Source organism: Syngnathus typhle, linkage group LG4 (genome assembly GCF_033458585.1).
Source record: "Syngnathus typhle isolate RoL2023-S1 ecotype Sweden linkage group LG4, RoL_Styp_1.0, whole genome shotgun sequence".
NCBI lineage: Eukaryota > Metazoa > Chordata > Actinopteri > Syngnathiformes > Syngnathidae > Syngnathus > Syngnathus typhle.
In genome coordinates this window covers 20,428,808-20,446,231 of record NC_083741.1, presented here as the reverse complement: position 1 = coordinate 20,446,231, position 17,424 = coordinate 20,428,808, and the positions used below count along the sequence as shown (strand labels likewise).

General features: G+C 44.4%; 2 protein-coding genes across 3 annotated transcripts in view; one reads left to right on the top strand and one right to left on the bottom strand.

Annotated features, from left to right (window-relative positions):
• Positions 1–1,764: 1,764 nt before the first annotated feature.
• On the bottom strand, positions 1,765–7,324 carry larp6a (La ribonucleoprotein 6, translational regulator a). Its single transcript, XM_061276045.1, has 3 exons — positions 6,648–7,324; positions 3,953–4,151; positions 1,765–3,857 (listed from the first exon to the last, which is right to left on the bottom strand). The coding sequence occupies exons 1-3, from the start codon at positions 7,307–7,309 to the stop codon at positions 2,766–2,768; spliced, it is 1,953 nt and encodes a 650-aa protein (XP_061132029.1). The 5' UTR covers positions 7,310–7,324; the 3' UTR covers positions 1,765–2,765.
• LOC133152453 (leucine-rich repeat-containing protein 49) overlaps positions 5,172–17,424 on the top strand; it is a 16,941-nt gene continuing 4,688 nt past the window's right edge. The window contains exons 1-13 of one of the 2 annotated variants that reach the window (XM_061276043.1): positions 5,172–5,318; positions 10,057–10,197; positions 10,266–10,328; positions 10,397–10,460; positions 10,573–10,698; positions 10,774–10,876; positions 11,021–11,224; positions 11,376–11,442; positions 12,289–12,432; positions 14,194–14,255; positions 15,214–15,361; positions 16,579–16,662; positions 17,049–17,239. In XM_061276043.1, coding sequence (XP_061132027.1) covers positions 10,126–10,197; positions 10,266–10,328; positions 10,397–10,460; positions 10,573–10,698; positions 10,774–10,876; positions 11,021–11,224; positions 11,376–11,442; positions 12,289–12,432; positions 14,194–14,255; positions 15,214–15,361; positions 16,579–16,662; positions 17,049–17,239 — 1,328 coding nt within the window. In that variant the 5' untranslated portion in view covers positions 5,172–5,318; positions 10,057–10,125. Of the gene's footprint in view, positions 5,319–10,056; positions 10,198–10,265; positions 10,329–10,396; positions 10,461–10,572; positions 10,699–10,773; positions 10,877–11,020; positions 11,225–11,375; positions 11,443–12,288; positions 12,433–13,684; positions 14,121–14,193; positions 14,256–15,213; positions 15,362–16,578; positions 16,663–17,048; positions 17,240–17,424 lie in introns of those variants that run through there. The other variant, XM_061276044.1, reaches the window with a different exon arrangement.

Here is a 17,424-nt window from a genome sequence, read left to right as displayed (position 1 = left end):
AGCCCACAACTTGTATTTTATGAACAGAACGGTACAGACTTTTAATGTTGGTCGTGATGCTGTTACGCAATAGATCATTGTCATTGAAGGGGGTGAATTTCTTTTGCTTTACCCGCCAACGTAGAAATTATTTGTGTTTATAGCAGAGGTCACTGTAAATTGTGACTCACGTCTGGCAGGTACAAAATAAAACAACCCCACGTCTTCCAAAAACCTCTTGTCATTGGAAAACACGTTGCGTAACAGCAAGGAGGGAGGAGGGTGTCCAAAAAATAAAAGCGACCCGCTCATTGGCTGTTGCGCTCAGGCCACAGTAAATTCACTCCACCCTAATTCGTCTTCATCGCTATGCTGGCCTTGGGCCAAAGATAACAACTCCCCCCAAGTTTTGGTCCAAGCTGAACTGAGGAACTTGGAAATGCTCACCTTTATTTCTCACGATGGAAAAATAGCTCTGTGGTTATTTGCATGCATGCTGTTGTATTGTGAGCGGTGTTACATGTTAAAATAATTAGTCGGCCTCCAACTGTTTGGCAAAATAAGGCTTTGGGGATTTGCAGGCCTGTTTTTTCTTTAACCTTTTTGTCATAATGTTTAACATCAATAATTTAAAATGTTTTGAACTGTATTAAATTGAGGAAAATTCTCAAACTAATATATATACTAAATATTAAAATTCACAAATATAGCTTTTCTAGCTAGCTAAAAACAAATAGTTTTACAATTACTATTGTCAATCATAAAATAAAAATCTAATAAAGTGTTATTATTTCACTTTTTGGAAATCTGCTTGATTACCAATCCTTGTTTACACAACTGCAAAAAAGCAACCATAATAGATTTAATAAAAAACAAACCCAACTTTTCAGTATCATCAAAACATGCGTCTTGAAAAATAACATAAATTGGAGCAGTTGAATGAGCTGAATTTTAGAGAGAAAAATGGCAAATTATTTATAATAGTCTACGGGAGAATGATGAAAGGGGCGTAACGTTCTGCTATTACCCCTCATAATCATAATAATCCCATTTAATCATAGCCTGGCAATTACTTTCAACATCCCCTAATGATGGTGTAATCATGTGCTAATGATGTCTGACAAAAAAATTCTTTTTTTTTTTTCTTTTTAGGCAACAAAGGAGAATGGAAATGAATTCATTCATATTTTACATAAGGTCCTCACTCGCTGCCATGCTATTGTTCTCGTCACAAAAACATTTGTGATTGACTTCCACCGACCGCCGTCCTCTTAACTCCCACACGTTCCGTTTTTGTCAAACGGCGCCCTGCTGTGTGTGGTCTCATGGTTGCTATGGTGCACCCAGAGCCCACCTGAAGTTGTGGAAATTGCAATCTATAAAAAGCCGCTAGCGCCGATTTTCATCTTTAGACTTTTTTGCTCTCAATTAGTCTCGCATGGATGCTAATTGAAGAGAAAAGTGGGACTTTCATACTGTCAGGGCGTAACAACAAATGTTTTGAATAAATCTAATTTACAAAACCATTTCTTGACGCCAATGTCAAATCAGGCCAGCACTCTTGTAAGTCAGCATTCCAACTGTTATCATTTCCAGTCGAGTCATTGTGACGGCAAAAATGGCAAATGCGGTTTCAGTGCTTTTATTTGCACAATAGGATTTGCAATGTACAAACAACCCCAGTTTAGGTGTTGAGGGACAAACACAGGAGCATCTCTTTTTACCTGACCTGAGCATCCCTCGCTCTCACTCTGTTGAGGAGAAAAAAAGCTTTGTTTTTAAAAAAAAAAAAAAAGAATAAATAAAAGCAGCAACTTGCTAAACAAATATACATGGGTAAGGGAAACCCTTCCGTTGCCAAAAGCAGATATGAAATTAAATTAAAAAAGTGTAAATTAAAATAAATGTACTGTCCAGCCTCAATGATAAGAGTATGATCTTGGTTTTAGGAGGAGAAGTAAACAAACAAAACCCAATAATGTTCTATGCGGCCCCACTAGTCTAATCACAACATTCCGACGATGCATATCGCGTTTGCGGAATATTAATTAAAAAGCAAAATTGCGCCCGTTTGTATCCATCGGAGGGCGGCCATTTTGCCACTTACTGAAAATGACATCACAAATGAACAAGGTTTAGTTGACGACCAATCACAGCTCAACATGCAAACATCACTACCCAGCGCAGCCATGATTGGTCGTTACCTGAGTAACTGTGATGTCATTTTCAATTGTCAACGAGTAGCAAAATGGCCGCCCGCTGAGCTGGATAAAACAGGTGGTCTTTGCTGTTAAATACATATTCCCCAAACGCAGTATTAATCAGGATTATTTTTGTTAGAATAGTGGGGGCTAAAAGAACATTGTAAACTTTTTTGAGTTGACTTTCCGTTCAAACAGTATGTGAAAATGCAGCGGATAGACCAAAAGAGAAAAAAGGCATACTGTGATCTCCACGTACATGTCAATACATCTTCCATGTGAGGTTTGTACACATTAAAACAGAACACTTGGATTTAAAAAAGAAAACAGGGGCCAAAACACAAAACCCACAGAGCTCCTCTGACTTTTTTTTTTTTTTTAAGGTAAACATAGTGGAAGCAATGACAACTTAATTAAATCCACTCAAATTCCCATTAGCGAAGAAATAATGTCGCCAAGTCAACGTAAGATTTTGTATAAAAATAGAACGAGACATTCAACAAAAATAGATCTACAGTGTCAAATAAGAGGCGAGGGGGGGGGGGGGGCGCTCAGGTTTGGCACGAGCTGGATGCTTTTCACACGTTAAGTCTGGGTGGCGGCACTCTTGGCTCTCTCGGCCAGCGGCCCGCAGTGGAACCCGCGGGTTCCGTCGGGGCCCCGCGGGAGCCTGGTGACGCCCGGTGGCAGCCCGTCTGCATTCTGGATCTTGCGGGCCAGCATGGGACTCCCCACGGGGCTGCTCTCCTGCGAGGCCACCTGCTTGCGCCTCTGCACCCACGGGCTGCCCGACGGTGTCAGGCTGCTGTCGGACGAGTAGTCGGCCCAGCGGCGCCCCGGTTCAGGGCTTAGCCGCCCCTGGGTCACCAAGGGCGATTTGTGGGAGTGGGCGGATTTGCGCTGGATGCAGGGACTGGCGCGGGGGCTGGACCACGGACTGTTGCGGGGTGACAGGTGATTGTTCTGGAAGGCAACACCTGCGGCCGTGGGGCTGAGCTTGTTGCAGGACTGCGACTTACGGGCCGGCCGCGGCGACGTGGGGGTGCTCTCCGTGTCCGAGGAGCTGCAGGCCGAGTCGTCCGCGTGGTACTGCAGCTCTCGGACTCGGCTGTTGAGCGAGCGGCTTTTGCGCATCCCCGTGGGGGGCGCTTCTTCACCGGGCCGCTCCTTCTGGACTTTCTTCTTAGGGGGCTTGGTGCCGATCAGGACCACCTTCAAGCCTGACGAGCCGCTCCCGCCGTCCTCGCCGCCCACGGCCTCGTTGGCTTTGACGGCCGCCTCCACTTCCTCGAACTCCACGATGGCGCACTCCTCACTTCCCAGCTGGGCGTAGCGACCGCTCAGCCTCTTCAGGTCGGCCGGCAGGTCCTTCCCCGGCTTGAGGACACGGACCGACGCGATGGCGCCGTACGTCCCGAAGGCTTTGAGCAGCAGCTTCATCAGCTGCTCCTGCTGAGCGCCGCCGCTCTCGCCGGCCCCGTTCTCCGTGAGTTGGGCCAGCTCGGGCCAGCGCTGCAGCTCGCTCAGCAGCAGCATGCGGCTGGGTAGCGACTCGCTGGCAAAGACCGGCACGGCCGACTTGCGCCGCACCTTCCGGCCTTCGTCGTTAAGCTCCAGGAGGTTGGATTGCCTCAGCGCAAAAGCCGTCGTTCTCCAATCGCGAGTCAAGTGTTTCACCTACAAAAAACGACACGGGGTTATTCTTGAGAAATGACCAGAACTCCTAAGACCATGTCTACGGACTTATGCATTCTTTTTCCAGCCATTATTACCTTTTTGAAGGAGGTCAGCAACTTGACACTGACAAAGCCTAGCTTATTCCGCCGCACATGCTTCAGCAAGAAGGCGTCATGCTCCAGGTTTTCATCCGACAGGTAGTACTCGATCTGGGTCACCAGTTTTTGGATGAGTTCCGGGTCGGGGGGCTGCCAGCTCTCCTCCTCCAGCTCTCCACCGCTGGTCCCGGCACCGCTGTATTGAGATGATGCAATGATGTTTTATTGTTTGAATTGAACAGATTGTGTTGTAGTGTAACGGGCAGAATTGTTGGACATTCTGGATCGTTCCATGTCCAGTATGCGTGGGAAGACGGCTCTCCCACGCAGAGAATCTCCTTTTGCTACATTTTGCATTCAACACAATCAGCTTACTAGTGGCTGACAGAATTGCATTATTGCGCACACCCCCGCCCCTGTGAATCACAGGTCCTGGTGCCAGGACTTCTCCATCTGAGAGGTGCACGGTCCCAATGCAGTTCAATGCCTGCCTCGCCCCTCCCTCTACGTGAATTTAAATGCAGTCTGGTATAAACAAGCAGATGAGAAGTGAATGAATTTTTGTCAAGATGACTCATCGCCTTCCTCCGCATACCCCCCCCCCCCCCTGCCCCCACACTCTTGCTTCATCTCGGTCTCGCTCGCTCGGCTTTCTAGCAAGCTGACCGCACAGCTGGCACGAGCCTTCGAATGAGAGTCGTGCGGGCCTTTTTTGACGAGAGGACGTGACTCAAATCAGATAATACTCTGGAATCTCCAACCGTTTGCATTCCAAAGTCTCCCACGGGAAATAATAAGAAAAAGGGAACAGTGAACCCTCAAACTGTTCACAAACTCACCGATTGGCTTTTTTGTGGAATCTACCAGCAGCAGAAAAACACTGCTTTTGCGCTTTTTATGAAATGCTTTAAGTCGCCACAAGATGGCAGCAAAGCACAAATGTTCGATTAGACAGGAAGCTGGCCTGTCTAAATAAATTCATATCTACATTTGAATTTGTACGACTTAAGAATCTTAAGATGACAAAAGTGTCGTCGTGGCTTGACAACTGCTATTTTTACAGGTTGCGAAGGAAATGCAAAATGTCATATTTGAAACGATGAATAGGCCCAAGTATGTTGCAATTAATCGGGTTTTCACGATTCGCAGCGGGGCTTCTTCACCCCCCCCCCCCCCCTGTGAATAAATAATAAGTGGAGATTCTCTGTTGCAGGATATAAAGCAGTAAGCGTCCAGATGGCAGCTACCAATCATCTCGTCTCCTGGCACCCGCTATAAAGTGACAAGAGAAGGAGGTGCCGCACAAAGCGCTTTGTGTGCTACAAAGCCATCAAGGCGTGGCCACGCTTGCCTCGGTGCTCAGGTAGGAACTTCTCAAGAGCCCGGCTAAAAATAGCAGGCGGTGACGCAAAGGGGGGGCGGGGGAGGGGGGGATTAAGGTGAAGGTATCATCCTTTATGTCCCTCCAGTGTCCGGTAGTTTGGTGACAATGAGACTTGCTGTCTCGACTGTGTGCGGATTTTACAATGGGCTCTGCCACACTCTTCAGTAGTAGACTTTTATATTTATATTAAAAAGAAAAATGGCAAGAAACTTTAATATTAAAGTTGGACAATTTAAAAAAAATTAAAATAAAATTTTGAAAATGAAAATAAGACAACTGATTGTCCCCAAATTAAACAACTCCCTTGCTTTTTGTGCAAACTAACAGATGCCAAGTTATAAAGTTGTTCCAATTAAAATGACTATTTTAGCCATCAAAAATATTTTTTTTACAGTGATAGAAATACAGTAGTGCACATGACACTGTGCATTCTGTCCTCCCACCTGGTTGAGGCAGATGGCCACACACTCACACACACACGGAGTCTTAAGGAAGCCATGCGGTCAAAGTGCTTGCTTTGATAGGATCAAAATAAAAAAAGGCTTATCGTCACTTTTGCCTATGAGCAACCGCTTTTGTCGCAATAAGTTTGACTTCTGCTCACATCTGCGGACGCTTTCCTCAAATGACCTTAAAAGATGTTTTAATAATTAATGATATTCATTTATGTGAATATGTCATCATGTGAATAATTTAAAAAGGTAGAAAAACACAGTTTTTAAAAAAATCATTTTTACAATACTGCGAGGATGTGACAATGTCCCATGACTGGGGATTTATTTTTAGAGCGGCTCCACGGGTTACTCATGTGGTCCTTAGGGGGGCTACCTGGGGACACCTGCCTCCTATAAATATGTATTTAATGGCATTTTGTTGAGTACAAGTGACTCTAAATGAAGCTCAGTTGCAGTAAGCACAGAAATGGGACAAACAAGACCACAAAAACCTTTTTGAGGTATTTGGTACTTATATTGGAGTCAGATGGAAAGGCACAAACTCGAGGTGAAGGCATGGTTCCATCAAAAACAAGATGATTTCACTCCCTTATATTGTTTGCATGCTTGAAATGCAAAAATGCAGAAAAACAAGTTGGTTCAAAAAGTGCCCTGATGTATTTGTGCTTTGAACATGTGCATAAAAACGCAATTGGAGCTTTAATTCCGACTCAAAGCTCAGCCAGCTTCAACTATTGACAAATGAGATGCGCCGAATTGTGAAATAATATTTAAACGACCAAACTGTGGCTTTGGATCTCGCCTCAACTTTTAAGTCCCCCATGGTGTATAGTGCACGTGTGTCATGACAAACCTTGACTTGTCATGCCTGCCGAATTCATCCTCGCTGCAGCTGCCGCCGATAAAGTCGACATGACCGGGCGAGAATTCCTCCGGTTCCTCGTCCTCAGCCGCCTGGATGGCGACCGTGATGGTGACCGTACCCATCTCTTGCGAAAGCTGGTGGTCCACGGTGATGACCTCTTCGGACGAGTCGGGGGAGCATGGGCTGGTGCTCGGACTGGAGATCCCCGCGGCAGCGCTCATGTTCTCCCCGGGGTGGCTTAAGACGGCTGCGGAAGCCGAGCTCGTGTCAAGGAGGCGGGCAGTCGATCGACGGCTACTCTCGCGGAGGAGGACCCACGGAGCTCCCAAGACGCGCTCCACGGCTTGCCACACGAGCCCGAACCAGATCCGAGCGGCCTGCGGAGCCGGCGAGACGCAACCTGGAGCGAGAGAGGCCGACGGGGAGGAGGAGGAGGAGGCAGCACCGCCACCACCACCGTGTACCGCCGCGGCAACTGCAGCTACTTCCTCATATGTAAGAGGCTTTGTGGCTCGGATGCGAGCTCTGGGATTGGGCCGTGGCGGCGTCTGTTCGCACTCACTGGCCCACAAGCAGAGGCTGACACAAAGCCAGGAGGGGGGCAGCAGGAAGGAGAGGCAACGCATGAAGGCGTTCACCAGCGCGTGCATACTTGATTTATTCAATTTATTCCCGCACAGTCGTGCATCAAAAACACTTGTTATTGTGATCATACAAAAAATCCCACTTTCCTATGGCGTCTTTAAAAAATGGGAGGGGAGCATATTGACGTGTTGCAACCTAATTGGGGAATTGCCGTGACGTTGCAGCAGGTAGAATTGAAGGCTGCTAATTGAATAATAGGCTTGCAGCGTGTTCTGGCACGCAGCCAGGTGACCCCTCAGGAAAAAGGAGCGTGATGATTAACGGGAGCCTTCAAAAGTGGCCCCAAAAATAGAATATCCATCTGCAAATGGATAAAGATAAATAATGAGCACATGATTTAAAAAAAAGAAAAAAAAATTAAGTTCAAACCGTCAATTTGTGCAATATAAATATTTTTCAGCTCTAGAAACATTCATTTGACTCAAACCATAAAAATCCCCAAGATGTTTTTAAGAACTTTTGCTACTTCTGCCAAAGAGGAAATAGTTTGTGTATTTGGAGGTTTCCAGGGTAAACTTTTTTTCTTAAATGGACTCGTGTGGGGAAAGCCCATTAAAATCTTAAGGGTGTAACATTGTGGAAAAACTAAGTCTACCCTGCCCTAATAGTCACACAAAACTTTGAGTGTAGTTTGTTTTCCAGTGGCCTTGGAATAGTTTGAGGTTATAAATTGGGAACATATTCTAGAAAAAAAAATCCCAATAATAATACGAAATCATTTCAAGGACTTGGCTGTGTGGTCACAGTTAAACAAAGCGCCCACTTGGCCCTGGAAATGTTTTTATTTCTTTTCCTTTCCACATGTTCACACTTGTCATGCTCGCAGCTTGACCATTCCATTTTTCTAAGCATCTTTCTTGGCCTAAAAACGGTGACAATCACTCACAATAGTTTTGTTAGCCCGTCACCATCCCTGCAAGAAGCAGCCCGAGTCCCAAACATTGGCAAGTGTCGCTCACAGCTGGTGGGCAGGCTGACTCATTCTCGCCACCACATGCCGTACACACTGCTCCACTTTGTGTGTACGGTGTAACAAATTTGGCAAAGTGTGTCAGCAGTTTTCAATGTAGATTATAGAATCATGTTTTCCCAATACATAGAAAATTCCCAACCTCAACTCCGAGCCTAACCATTACAAAGCCTCATTAAAAATCATAAAATGTAAGTTTGTTGATACTCACAATGCAGAGTCTCCATTTAAAATCCTAATATTGACAAATCCAGTTTATTTTTATTTTAAAGATGCATCACTACTAAAAAAATATGTCAACATCATAATGGACATACTGTACTTCCTTTTATCCCTAGGTGCTTGCATTGATGTTTTCATATTGCTCATCCTTTGGCTCACTGACCTTTCCAAGACAATTATATAATCTTAAATTCTTGGAAAGGGGGAAAAAAAAAAAAAACTAGAAAATTAATAAATTACTGTCAATCAAGCTGTGACCTTTGAACCTGCTCCTTTGTTTGCGGAACGTGACACCAAGTACAAAAAAAAAAAGCATCTTTGCACAAAATAATCACACTTGTATTTGTAATAAAGGTTTAAATGTCAAACCACCACAAAAAGAAATGAGTCAATAAATGAAAACCGATGGAAAAGACACCTGGAAATGAGAAGCACATGTCGCAGGTAGGAAAATAAATAAATATAAGTCTTGAGAAATTAATAAAATTAGCACCTTGGATAGCTCAGTGGATGTGAAGAAGCACAAACGCTTGACGGACAGCTTACAGTCTATACATGTGGCACATTTTCTTCTCGTTCATGAATAGATTGTGACAGGCACTGTGTGGGTTGCGCCTTTGGTAAATCTGGACTGCTTTTTCCAAAGGATTATAATTACACTGGGTAGTTTATTATTATTTTCAAAATACCCTCGTAAAAATATTACCATAACTAGCGCTCCAGCCAAAGTTGGAGACAATTTGCAATTTAGTTTGGATGTTTGCAGAGTACTTCCTGTTTTGTGGAGAATGACTTAAAACAAAGATGTGCCAAAAAAAAAAAAAAAATAGACAGGACAGCTTTCTGTTTAGAATAACATATTGGGGTGGTCAGCAGCCCCGTGAGCCCCCCTGACCCCCCCCCCCCCCAAAAAACACATCAACACATTACCACTTCACCTTCAATCTGGTAAAAAAAATTACACATAAATAATTTGCAATTGTGCATATTTCGACCATGTTCTGTTTTTCTGTGTGTCAAATGGAGGAGGCTCTGCTGTGTTGTTTAGTTCAACACAGTGGGGTCAATGACAGGAGGCAAAGTTGAAAGGTCACACGAGGCATAAATACATGTCACCACATATTTATTCAGTGTGCCGCGTGTGTTTGTGTCTCGACAAGTCCTTGTTAACATCCTGTTGCATTTGCTCAATGATGCTTTAGATTTTGCACTCTCGCGTGAGAAAAATGGGACCGGATAAACAAGAGCTCTGTTTTGTTTTAATTAGTCGGTAATCAAACTGGAAGGACATGTGTGCCTCCAAATTACATCGCAGCTGACTAATAAAAATCACATTTTTAATCATTTGGAATTTTTAGTACCAGTTTGTACAGCAAGCGCTGTTTTTTTTTTTTTTTTTTAAAGAAAGTGTACGTTACCAAGCAATGGCACGGCGGTTGCCATGGCAACGAAACTTGTGTGTTTGTGTCTCTTGCTTTCCGAGGAGGCTGCGAGCAGAAAGGATCTCCAAAACGGTAGCGATAGATAAAGCATTTAATGTACCGCTGTTTGCTTCCATAGGGATGTTTTCCAGCAAAAGAAATTAGATGCTAGCCCGGGGCTAACAAATTTGCTGGCTGCACGGGAGACATGGGCTCCGCCGAGCGCACACGGAAACACAGAAACGACAACAATGATAACTTGGTGTTTCTCACACCAATGGTTAGTTACACAATTTATTAGTTTTGAATAAATGCACAAGAATGACAAAACTCAACTTTTCCTTGCAGGTTAACAGTTGCAAGTTGCGCCCAAAGACCGGCAAATTATTACCTGGGAGAGGCCAGCGAATGGTGAGCACATTGGAAGACATGCAAATTTGGTGACCAAATAATAATAAAAAGATTTTCCCATTTCATAGGTCGCATATCATGATTATTTAAAGGATTCAGGTCTGAATCTAAAGGCAAGTTCGCTTTACCCAGGTACTTTTATTCTGTGCAGCTCAACACTATTTTCTAAGTATAGTCAAGTAGTGACGTCAGTTTGAGAAATTGTGTCCTGGGCTCACCTGAATTGACAAACATTCCTCTCCAGATTATTCTTATTCCCATCGAGACCCATCTCTTAGTGCTGCCCCCTACAGTTTGCCCTCAGTTCCTTTTACTCCAAATGAGATCCGGAACAGGCCAACTCGCAGCGCCCCTCACCCCAAGTCAACAGGTGAACAGCTCAAAGTAGAATTATCATTTCTATGAAAAGAAAATATATTTACATTTGTGTTTATTTGTTGTTCAGGTGGCAACGGAGCGTACCATTTCAACGCCACCTCCGGTTTCCCCATCATTCACTTCCATTTGGATGATGTGGGATCCAGTCTTCATCGAATTGACTTGGACAGGTATTTGTAGTAGCAATAGTCAAAATAGTCAAAGTAGCAATGACAAATATGTCCACTAGGGTGCAGCAGACTCCTTAAAATACTTAATACCTGTAATATTTCGGTGGGTGGCTTCAGTTCATATGAATGTTTTCCACCTTGCAGGCGCTGCCTAGATGAGTGTCCACAGTTTGGCGCCTTGGAGGACTTGCAAGTTCTCAACCTGCAGCACAACATGATCGCTACCATCAGTCAGCTGTCACTCTTGACGCAGCTTGTCATCCTCAACTTGGACGACAACCACATCACCGATATGAGCGGCATCCAAGCACTTACCTCCCTTAGGATCCTCAATTTGGCAAATAACAGGTGACTTGTGTGATAATAAGTCTGATACCAATGTAACAAATCAATACAAGAATTCATTTTACACTTGAGGGGCTTAAAATCTTAAAGTCATTTCATAACTTTGGGTGTAAAGTAAAATATGAGTCTGCAATGTGTGTCTTCTCTTTTGCAGGATTTGTCAAATCACCTGCTTGGATAATCTATCCAAGCTTCACATCTTGGATTTGCATCATAATCAGGTACAACGTTTAATTCCCATCGCTGGATTCATAAATTGTATCCATCTATCTGGTTACACTTCATTAGTCTTCTTCACTCTGGCGGCGCCGTGTAGTCTTAAGCCTTTGTGGTTTAGCTGCTCATCTTTTGTGTGAGAAAAATGGAAACAAAAAAGAAGCAAATTTCTTATTTATTTTTATTCAGTTGGCAAAAAAGATAAACTACACACAGAGTGCGGACAAGGCGAGAGAAATCAAACAACGAGAAGATATTAAACGGAAAGGCCCGACTGATTGTCTTAATTGTGTTGTGCCGGTGCGCGCTGCCCACGCAGCACCTCAGGGAACGCTCTCGAGTCCTCTTCGCTTTGTGGAGCCACAGTCCGAATACATGAATAATTACAGCACAGCGCTGTGTTTAAAATGTCCACAGGAAAAAACATTTCCATAATATATGTTTTTTTTAATGATCATATTTCATCACATTATAAAACGGTTGCTATTGAAGTCCCAGCAAAATACGACGATTAAATGTTTAGTTGGATTTTGAATGATAACAGTAAAACTCCCATTCTGTACGCTCATCCTCGATGACCAAAGCGGAGCATCAAATGTGACCCGACACGTCGGCCATCGCTTTTCCGCTTGTTCGCGAGCGCTCACGCTCTGCTCACTCTGAAAACCGAGGCCCCCTCGGAACCTTCTCCTCTCATCAATTCCGCTTGTGCTGTCAGCAGCGTGGGTGGCCGACTGGCCCGACGTTGAGGCGCCTCGCAAAGACTGTGGACCATGTTATCTTCTGATAAAACCTTATGAATAAAAGTATAACTTTACCATTGTCACCTCATATGTTACTTTTTGTCTCAGATCAGCAAGATGGAGAACTTGAACCATCTGACCGAGCTACAGGTGTTGAACCTGGCTGGGAACAACATCTCCCGAGTGGAGAACCTCCAGGGCCTGGACTCCTTGACGGAACTCAACCTGCGACACAATCACATCTCTTTTGTGGTGAGGGGCCTTCATTCATTTTTATCAAATCAGGTCTTCCAATCTCCATCCGAATCCTGTTTTTTTTTAAATTCCCACTTATAATGTAAATGCTTGGTCATTGGTGTTCAAGTCACGTCATAGCCTCGGTCCAGCTCACTTCTGTGAGATCACTTTGGACGTGTCATCAAATCTTACGCTGCTTCCGAGACATTCTCAGAAGCTTCCCGGGCTCAGCGCATGAAATCGGACCCCGAATAACAAGAAACTCACTTCCTTTGGTTCCTAAAGCTTTTAAACAGGAACACTACATGTCAGGACTGGCCTATTCATTTTCTACTCAAATCCCTGGAGCACTTTTCTTGCTTTTTGGTGAAGGAAATCCACTTGGAATCCAACATAACATCAACTCCAATCTTCTCCCATCACTCACCTTCTCCCGCAACTATGTGCTAATGATCGGATGTAATATTTCACCTACTCTTCAATTCTATGGTGTTCTCTGAACCTGTCACTGACGCAAGAGCGTGGCAAGAGTCATTTATCAAAATTGTTTTCACTTGTCGTCAGGTGGTTCTTTCATTCGGAGAATTCCCCGTGACGGAGTATGTTTGAAAAAAATGATAACAGTATCATCACATAGGGGCAGGCTGGCTTTTTTCCATTTGTCTTGAAACATCATTACGGTTGAGAGCGTCAACGATATTCACGCGATGGGATCTCCAGCTTTGTCGCGGATCGCTTAGCTTGAACATCTACGCGTGTGTGGTCTTGACTTTGTTTGGAGATGTCTCTTTTCTAACGTCGCCATGAAATGAATTCCTGTGTACTTTGCTGAACAAGCAAGCATTGAGGTGTTTATTATTCTAAAATGTAAACACTTCTAGGAATTGATGGAAAGTGAATGCTATTTCCAGCTAACACATTAGCCACCTTTGTGTTCTATTGCCCCTCGCAAGCCTGCAGGCACGTCTCCTCTTCGCCGCGCTCTGTTTGCATGCCAGCGCAGCGGCGGCCATCGCACGCTGTCTGAGGCTAAATATAACCACCCCATCTCAGACTACATGATGTCATCGCTGAGCTGACAGGCCGCCTAACGACGGTCGACCAATTACAGCGGCTGTCTTTCCAAACAATTGATCACAATTGTGTTTTCCCAGCTTATTTTTATTTTATTTTTTTTACACTGACACTAAGTCAATCATCACCTCGTTGATTGTCACATGCAAGTCATGCCATGGATAATAACAGTTGGTACCCCCCCCCCCCCCCCCTTGCAATAGCATTAGCTGCTAACCCCTAGCAATATATTCCATCACTTGTTATCAAGTCTCTAATGCTAACAGCATAGTCAGCCTGCTAGCTTAGCTGATATAAATAGGTCCAATACGAATTAATTGCAAGTCTTGCCGGAATCGGATGTGCGTATCGGGCATGAGATGTTCCGCTAAAACTCATTTGCATGTGTGGTCCTCTGAGGATTTGGCAGGGGCGGGGGTGCGGATGCTTCTCATTCAGAGCCATTGTTCCTTGCCACCAAAGCGCGTGTGTGTGACTGTGTATGCGGGCTGCTGCAGCATCTCTGCATTGCTCCCCCTCCCCTCCTCATCCTCACACTCCGCGGGGCGGAGGGAGGCGGCAGCATGCCGGGCTCGGTGCATGCGCAGGGCGAATTGGGATGCTGTGCCGCCGGAGCCGAGAGCTGCAAGGTGACTGACCGAGAGGAGAGGCCAAAGTGACGATGCTCTACCTCCCTCTCTCATCCCTCCTTTTCCCTCCCAGGACGAGGTGGAACGTCTGCCCCGCTTGCGGCGACTCTTTCTCAGCTGTAATAACATCAGTAGGTAAGTGTTTCAGCCACCTTAACGCCCCCCCCATCTTTGTCCTCATCCCGTACCGTTCATCCCATATTGAATCTGGAGAAGAGCCACCAGGCCTAAAAGTTGTTTGAAGCACGCTGGATGTTTAGTGCTAGCTCAGGGCATGTGTGCTGTTTTGTCACGCCCTCCCTGGCAGCCTCAATGAAGACGTTAACTTCTTCACGCAGTAATGTGTCCGAAGCCTGCATGTGCAATGTGGCCCGGTTGAGGCGGGTGGAAAACAAAAACAATGAGCAATTAAAGTATGGTAATGTCCTCGCATGTGGGCAAGGAGAGCCACAGTTGCTGATGTCAGCTGTTTGTCAAACACGCACATGTAAAATGAAAACACTCTGAAGTAGCTACTGTCGGCGACAGCTGACTATCAAACGCCAGCCCGTGATGTCACTCACAAAACCACACCCCTTAAAGGGGAAGTCACGTCAAATGTTCTGAAGAAGAATATGTTCGATGCGGGCCCGTAAAACTTTACAAATATGTTCCTCATTTTTGTATTGTTCATTTTTTTTAGATATTATGACTTAAAATTTTGACTTCTTTTATTTCTTCTTATTTCTATGTTCAACGCGGGTCCGCAAAACTTTTCAAACATTTTTCTCATTATTGTATTATTATCATTATTATCATTATTATCATTATTATCATTATTATCATTATTATCATTATTATCATTATTATCATTATTATCATTATTATCATTATTATCATTATTATCATTATTATCATTATTATCATTATTTTATTTTTTTAGATATTATGACTTAAAATTTTGACTTTTTATTTCTTGATATATGGCAACTTTATTTCGGTAAAATGCAATCATTGCGATATTTCTGTTATTCCTTTGATCACAGACGTTGCGTCATTCTTGTAACGGTTCCCATCTGAACTTTTTCATCTTTTTTTTTTCTTCCCAACCTAGTCTCCACCAGCTAGGCTGCTCCAGGGACCCGCTCTCCCTTTCCGAGCTTACCCTGGATGGGAACCCCGTAGCCCTGGAGACATGGTACAAGCAAGCTGTCCTGCGCTGTGTGCTTCACCTCAGACAGCTGGACATGAAGCGCATCACGGTAAGCCTCATTACGCTTTCTTTCTTATGTGTGTTTCCTGTGCTGTATACAATGAAACATGTTATATAATGAGCCACCTTACCACAGTAGTATTACTTTATTTTCCAAATCCAGAAGCAAAACTTGTTTGTTCCATTCAGTCGTCCAGCTCAAATGTATTTTGTAAATAATTGTCGTCCTTGTTGAAACATTTTTAAAGGCTTTTGTACTGCGTATGTAATCGCCTGCCGGAGATGTTTTGACCCTCGGCATTAAGCTGTCTAAAATAACCGTCAAGGCATCGCTCGGCGAGACGAAACTGTCAGGCGTCGCTGCCGAAGCCAGCAAACCTTCAGAAAGGGCTGTCAAAGTCCATTTGTGTCTTTGTTTCGACACGTTCAAAAGCTGTTATCACACACACACACACACACACACACACTTTGAGTTTTATTTGTGGCTTCCGACTTCATTTCAAGGTGTCCAGCTTTTCCACTTCCTCCATCTGAACTTAAGTAATCATTTAGCCTCATATTTATTATTATTATGATGATGATGATGATCATGATGATCATGATGATCATCATGATCATCATGATGATGATGATCATGATGATCATGATGATGATCATGATGATGATCATGATGATCATGATGATGATGATGATGATCATGATGATGATGATGATGATGATCATGATCATGATGATGATGATCATGATGATGATGATCATGATGATGATCATCCATCCATCCATCCATCCATCCATCCATCCATCCATCCATCCATCCATCCATCCATCCATCCATCGTTTATATTGCAAAAGCGCCTCCTTTGAAATCAATGGAATATTGACCAATGTGACCAAAACAGCCGGGTGGACAGCTTCATATCTTTATCGTGCCTAACTGGCAGAGATCCACCCCCCTTGACACCATGGCATGCATCCCAAAACAAGTGTTGCGCTGTCACAGACTGTCACAGCTTAGCAGCAATGCATTCTGGGAGTATTGGCTATCCCCAACAGCTGGGCTGTGTTCATCCCAGACTGAAAATCTAGACCGATAATCCCGTGATGATGATGCTGGCTGGCTGGTGTCAGATCCCCTCTCCTACTGCGGCAAGTGGTCCAATTCTGACCGATGCGACACCTCTATTTTTTATTTATATTTGGGCAGTTCTTCACTCCGCTGAATAATTTAGAAGTCGCAAGACTGCTGACCTCGCTGTTTTTTTCAAGGACGAGGATCGGCGCATGGCTGGTGTGCAGGCTCGGAAAGAGGAGGAGAAGAAGAAGGAGAGTCACAAGCAGACCATTCATAAGGTAATTGATTATATCCTGGAAAAAAACCTCCATGTAGAAAATAAAGAAAATTGATTTTTTTCAGGCCAGAAGACACTGTCAAGAGTTTTGAGTGGATTTGCTCAGATTTACTCTACCGACTCACCTCGTCAACGGGGTGTGGTACATTCCACATGGGGGGGTGCGTGTCAATGCTAAATTCCAACCACGATTGTTTAAAGTTGTCACAGAGGTGAATTTATGTTGTGTAACTCCACCGTAAGTCTCAAATTCAACATCTCAGCCATCAGCAGAAGCTATTAGGTAGCTTTTGACTGAGACCTAACAGAGACAGCTTGAATGGTCCACCTTGGGGCGAGTGACACTTGAAACCTTGCCAACTCTCTGTCGACGTGTGTGTTGCATAGGAGAAGCGGCGTCTCGCCATCCGTAATGCGGCGCAGCAGTGGGAGGGCGTCGTCGCCGCCCGCCTGGAGCTGCCGTCGACGTGTACGACAACCAACGGCGCCAAAGAAGAAGTCAGCCCGGAGAACAGCCCCGCCCACTGCCACACGCAGACCAACGGGTTAGCTCAGGAGCCTTCGCCCGATGAGCCACGGTGGGTCTGATGCAACAGTATGTGATCACAATTAGAATAAAATATAATGATCTATTTTCATGCTCTTAGTGAATAGCAAACTTGTAACTGCTGTTAAGGTGAAAAAAAAATACTACTGGTTCGTGAAGCAAATTCGAAGCTTCATTTTACTGTACTATATCAAAATGTCCCCCCCCCCCCCTTTG

Bases quoted from the DNA above. Each gene is read 5' to 3' on its own strand.
- larp6a (XM_061276045.1), bottom strand. From the start codon at position 7,309: ATGCACGCGCTGGTGAACGCCTTCATGCGTTGCCTCTCCTTCCTGCTG. The intron at 4,152-6,647 runs GTTTGTCATGAC...ATCTCAATACAG, and splicing joins GGCAGGCATGACAAGTCAAG to CGGTGCCGGGACCAGCGGTG. The intron at 3,858-3,952 runs GTAATAATGGCT...CGTTTTTTGTAG, and splicing joins TGCTGACCTCCTTCAAAAAG to GTGAAACACTTGACTCGCGA.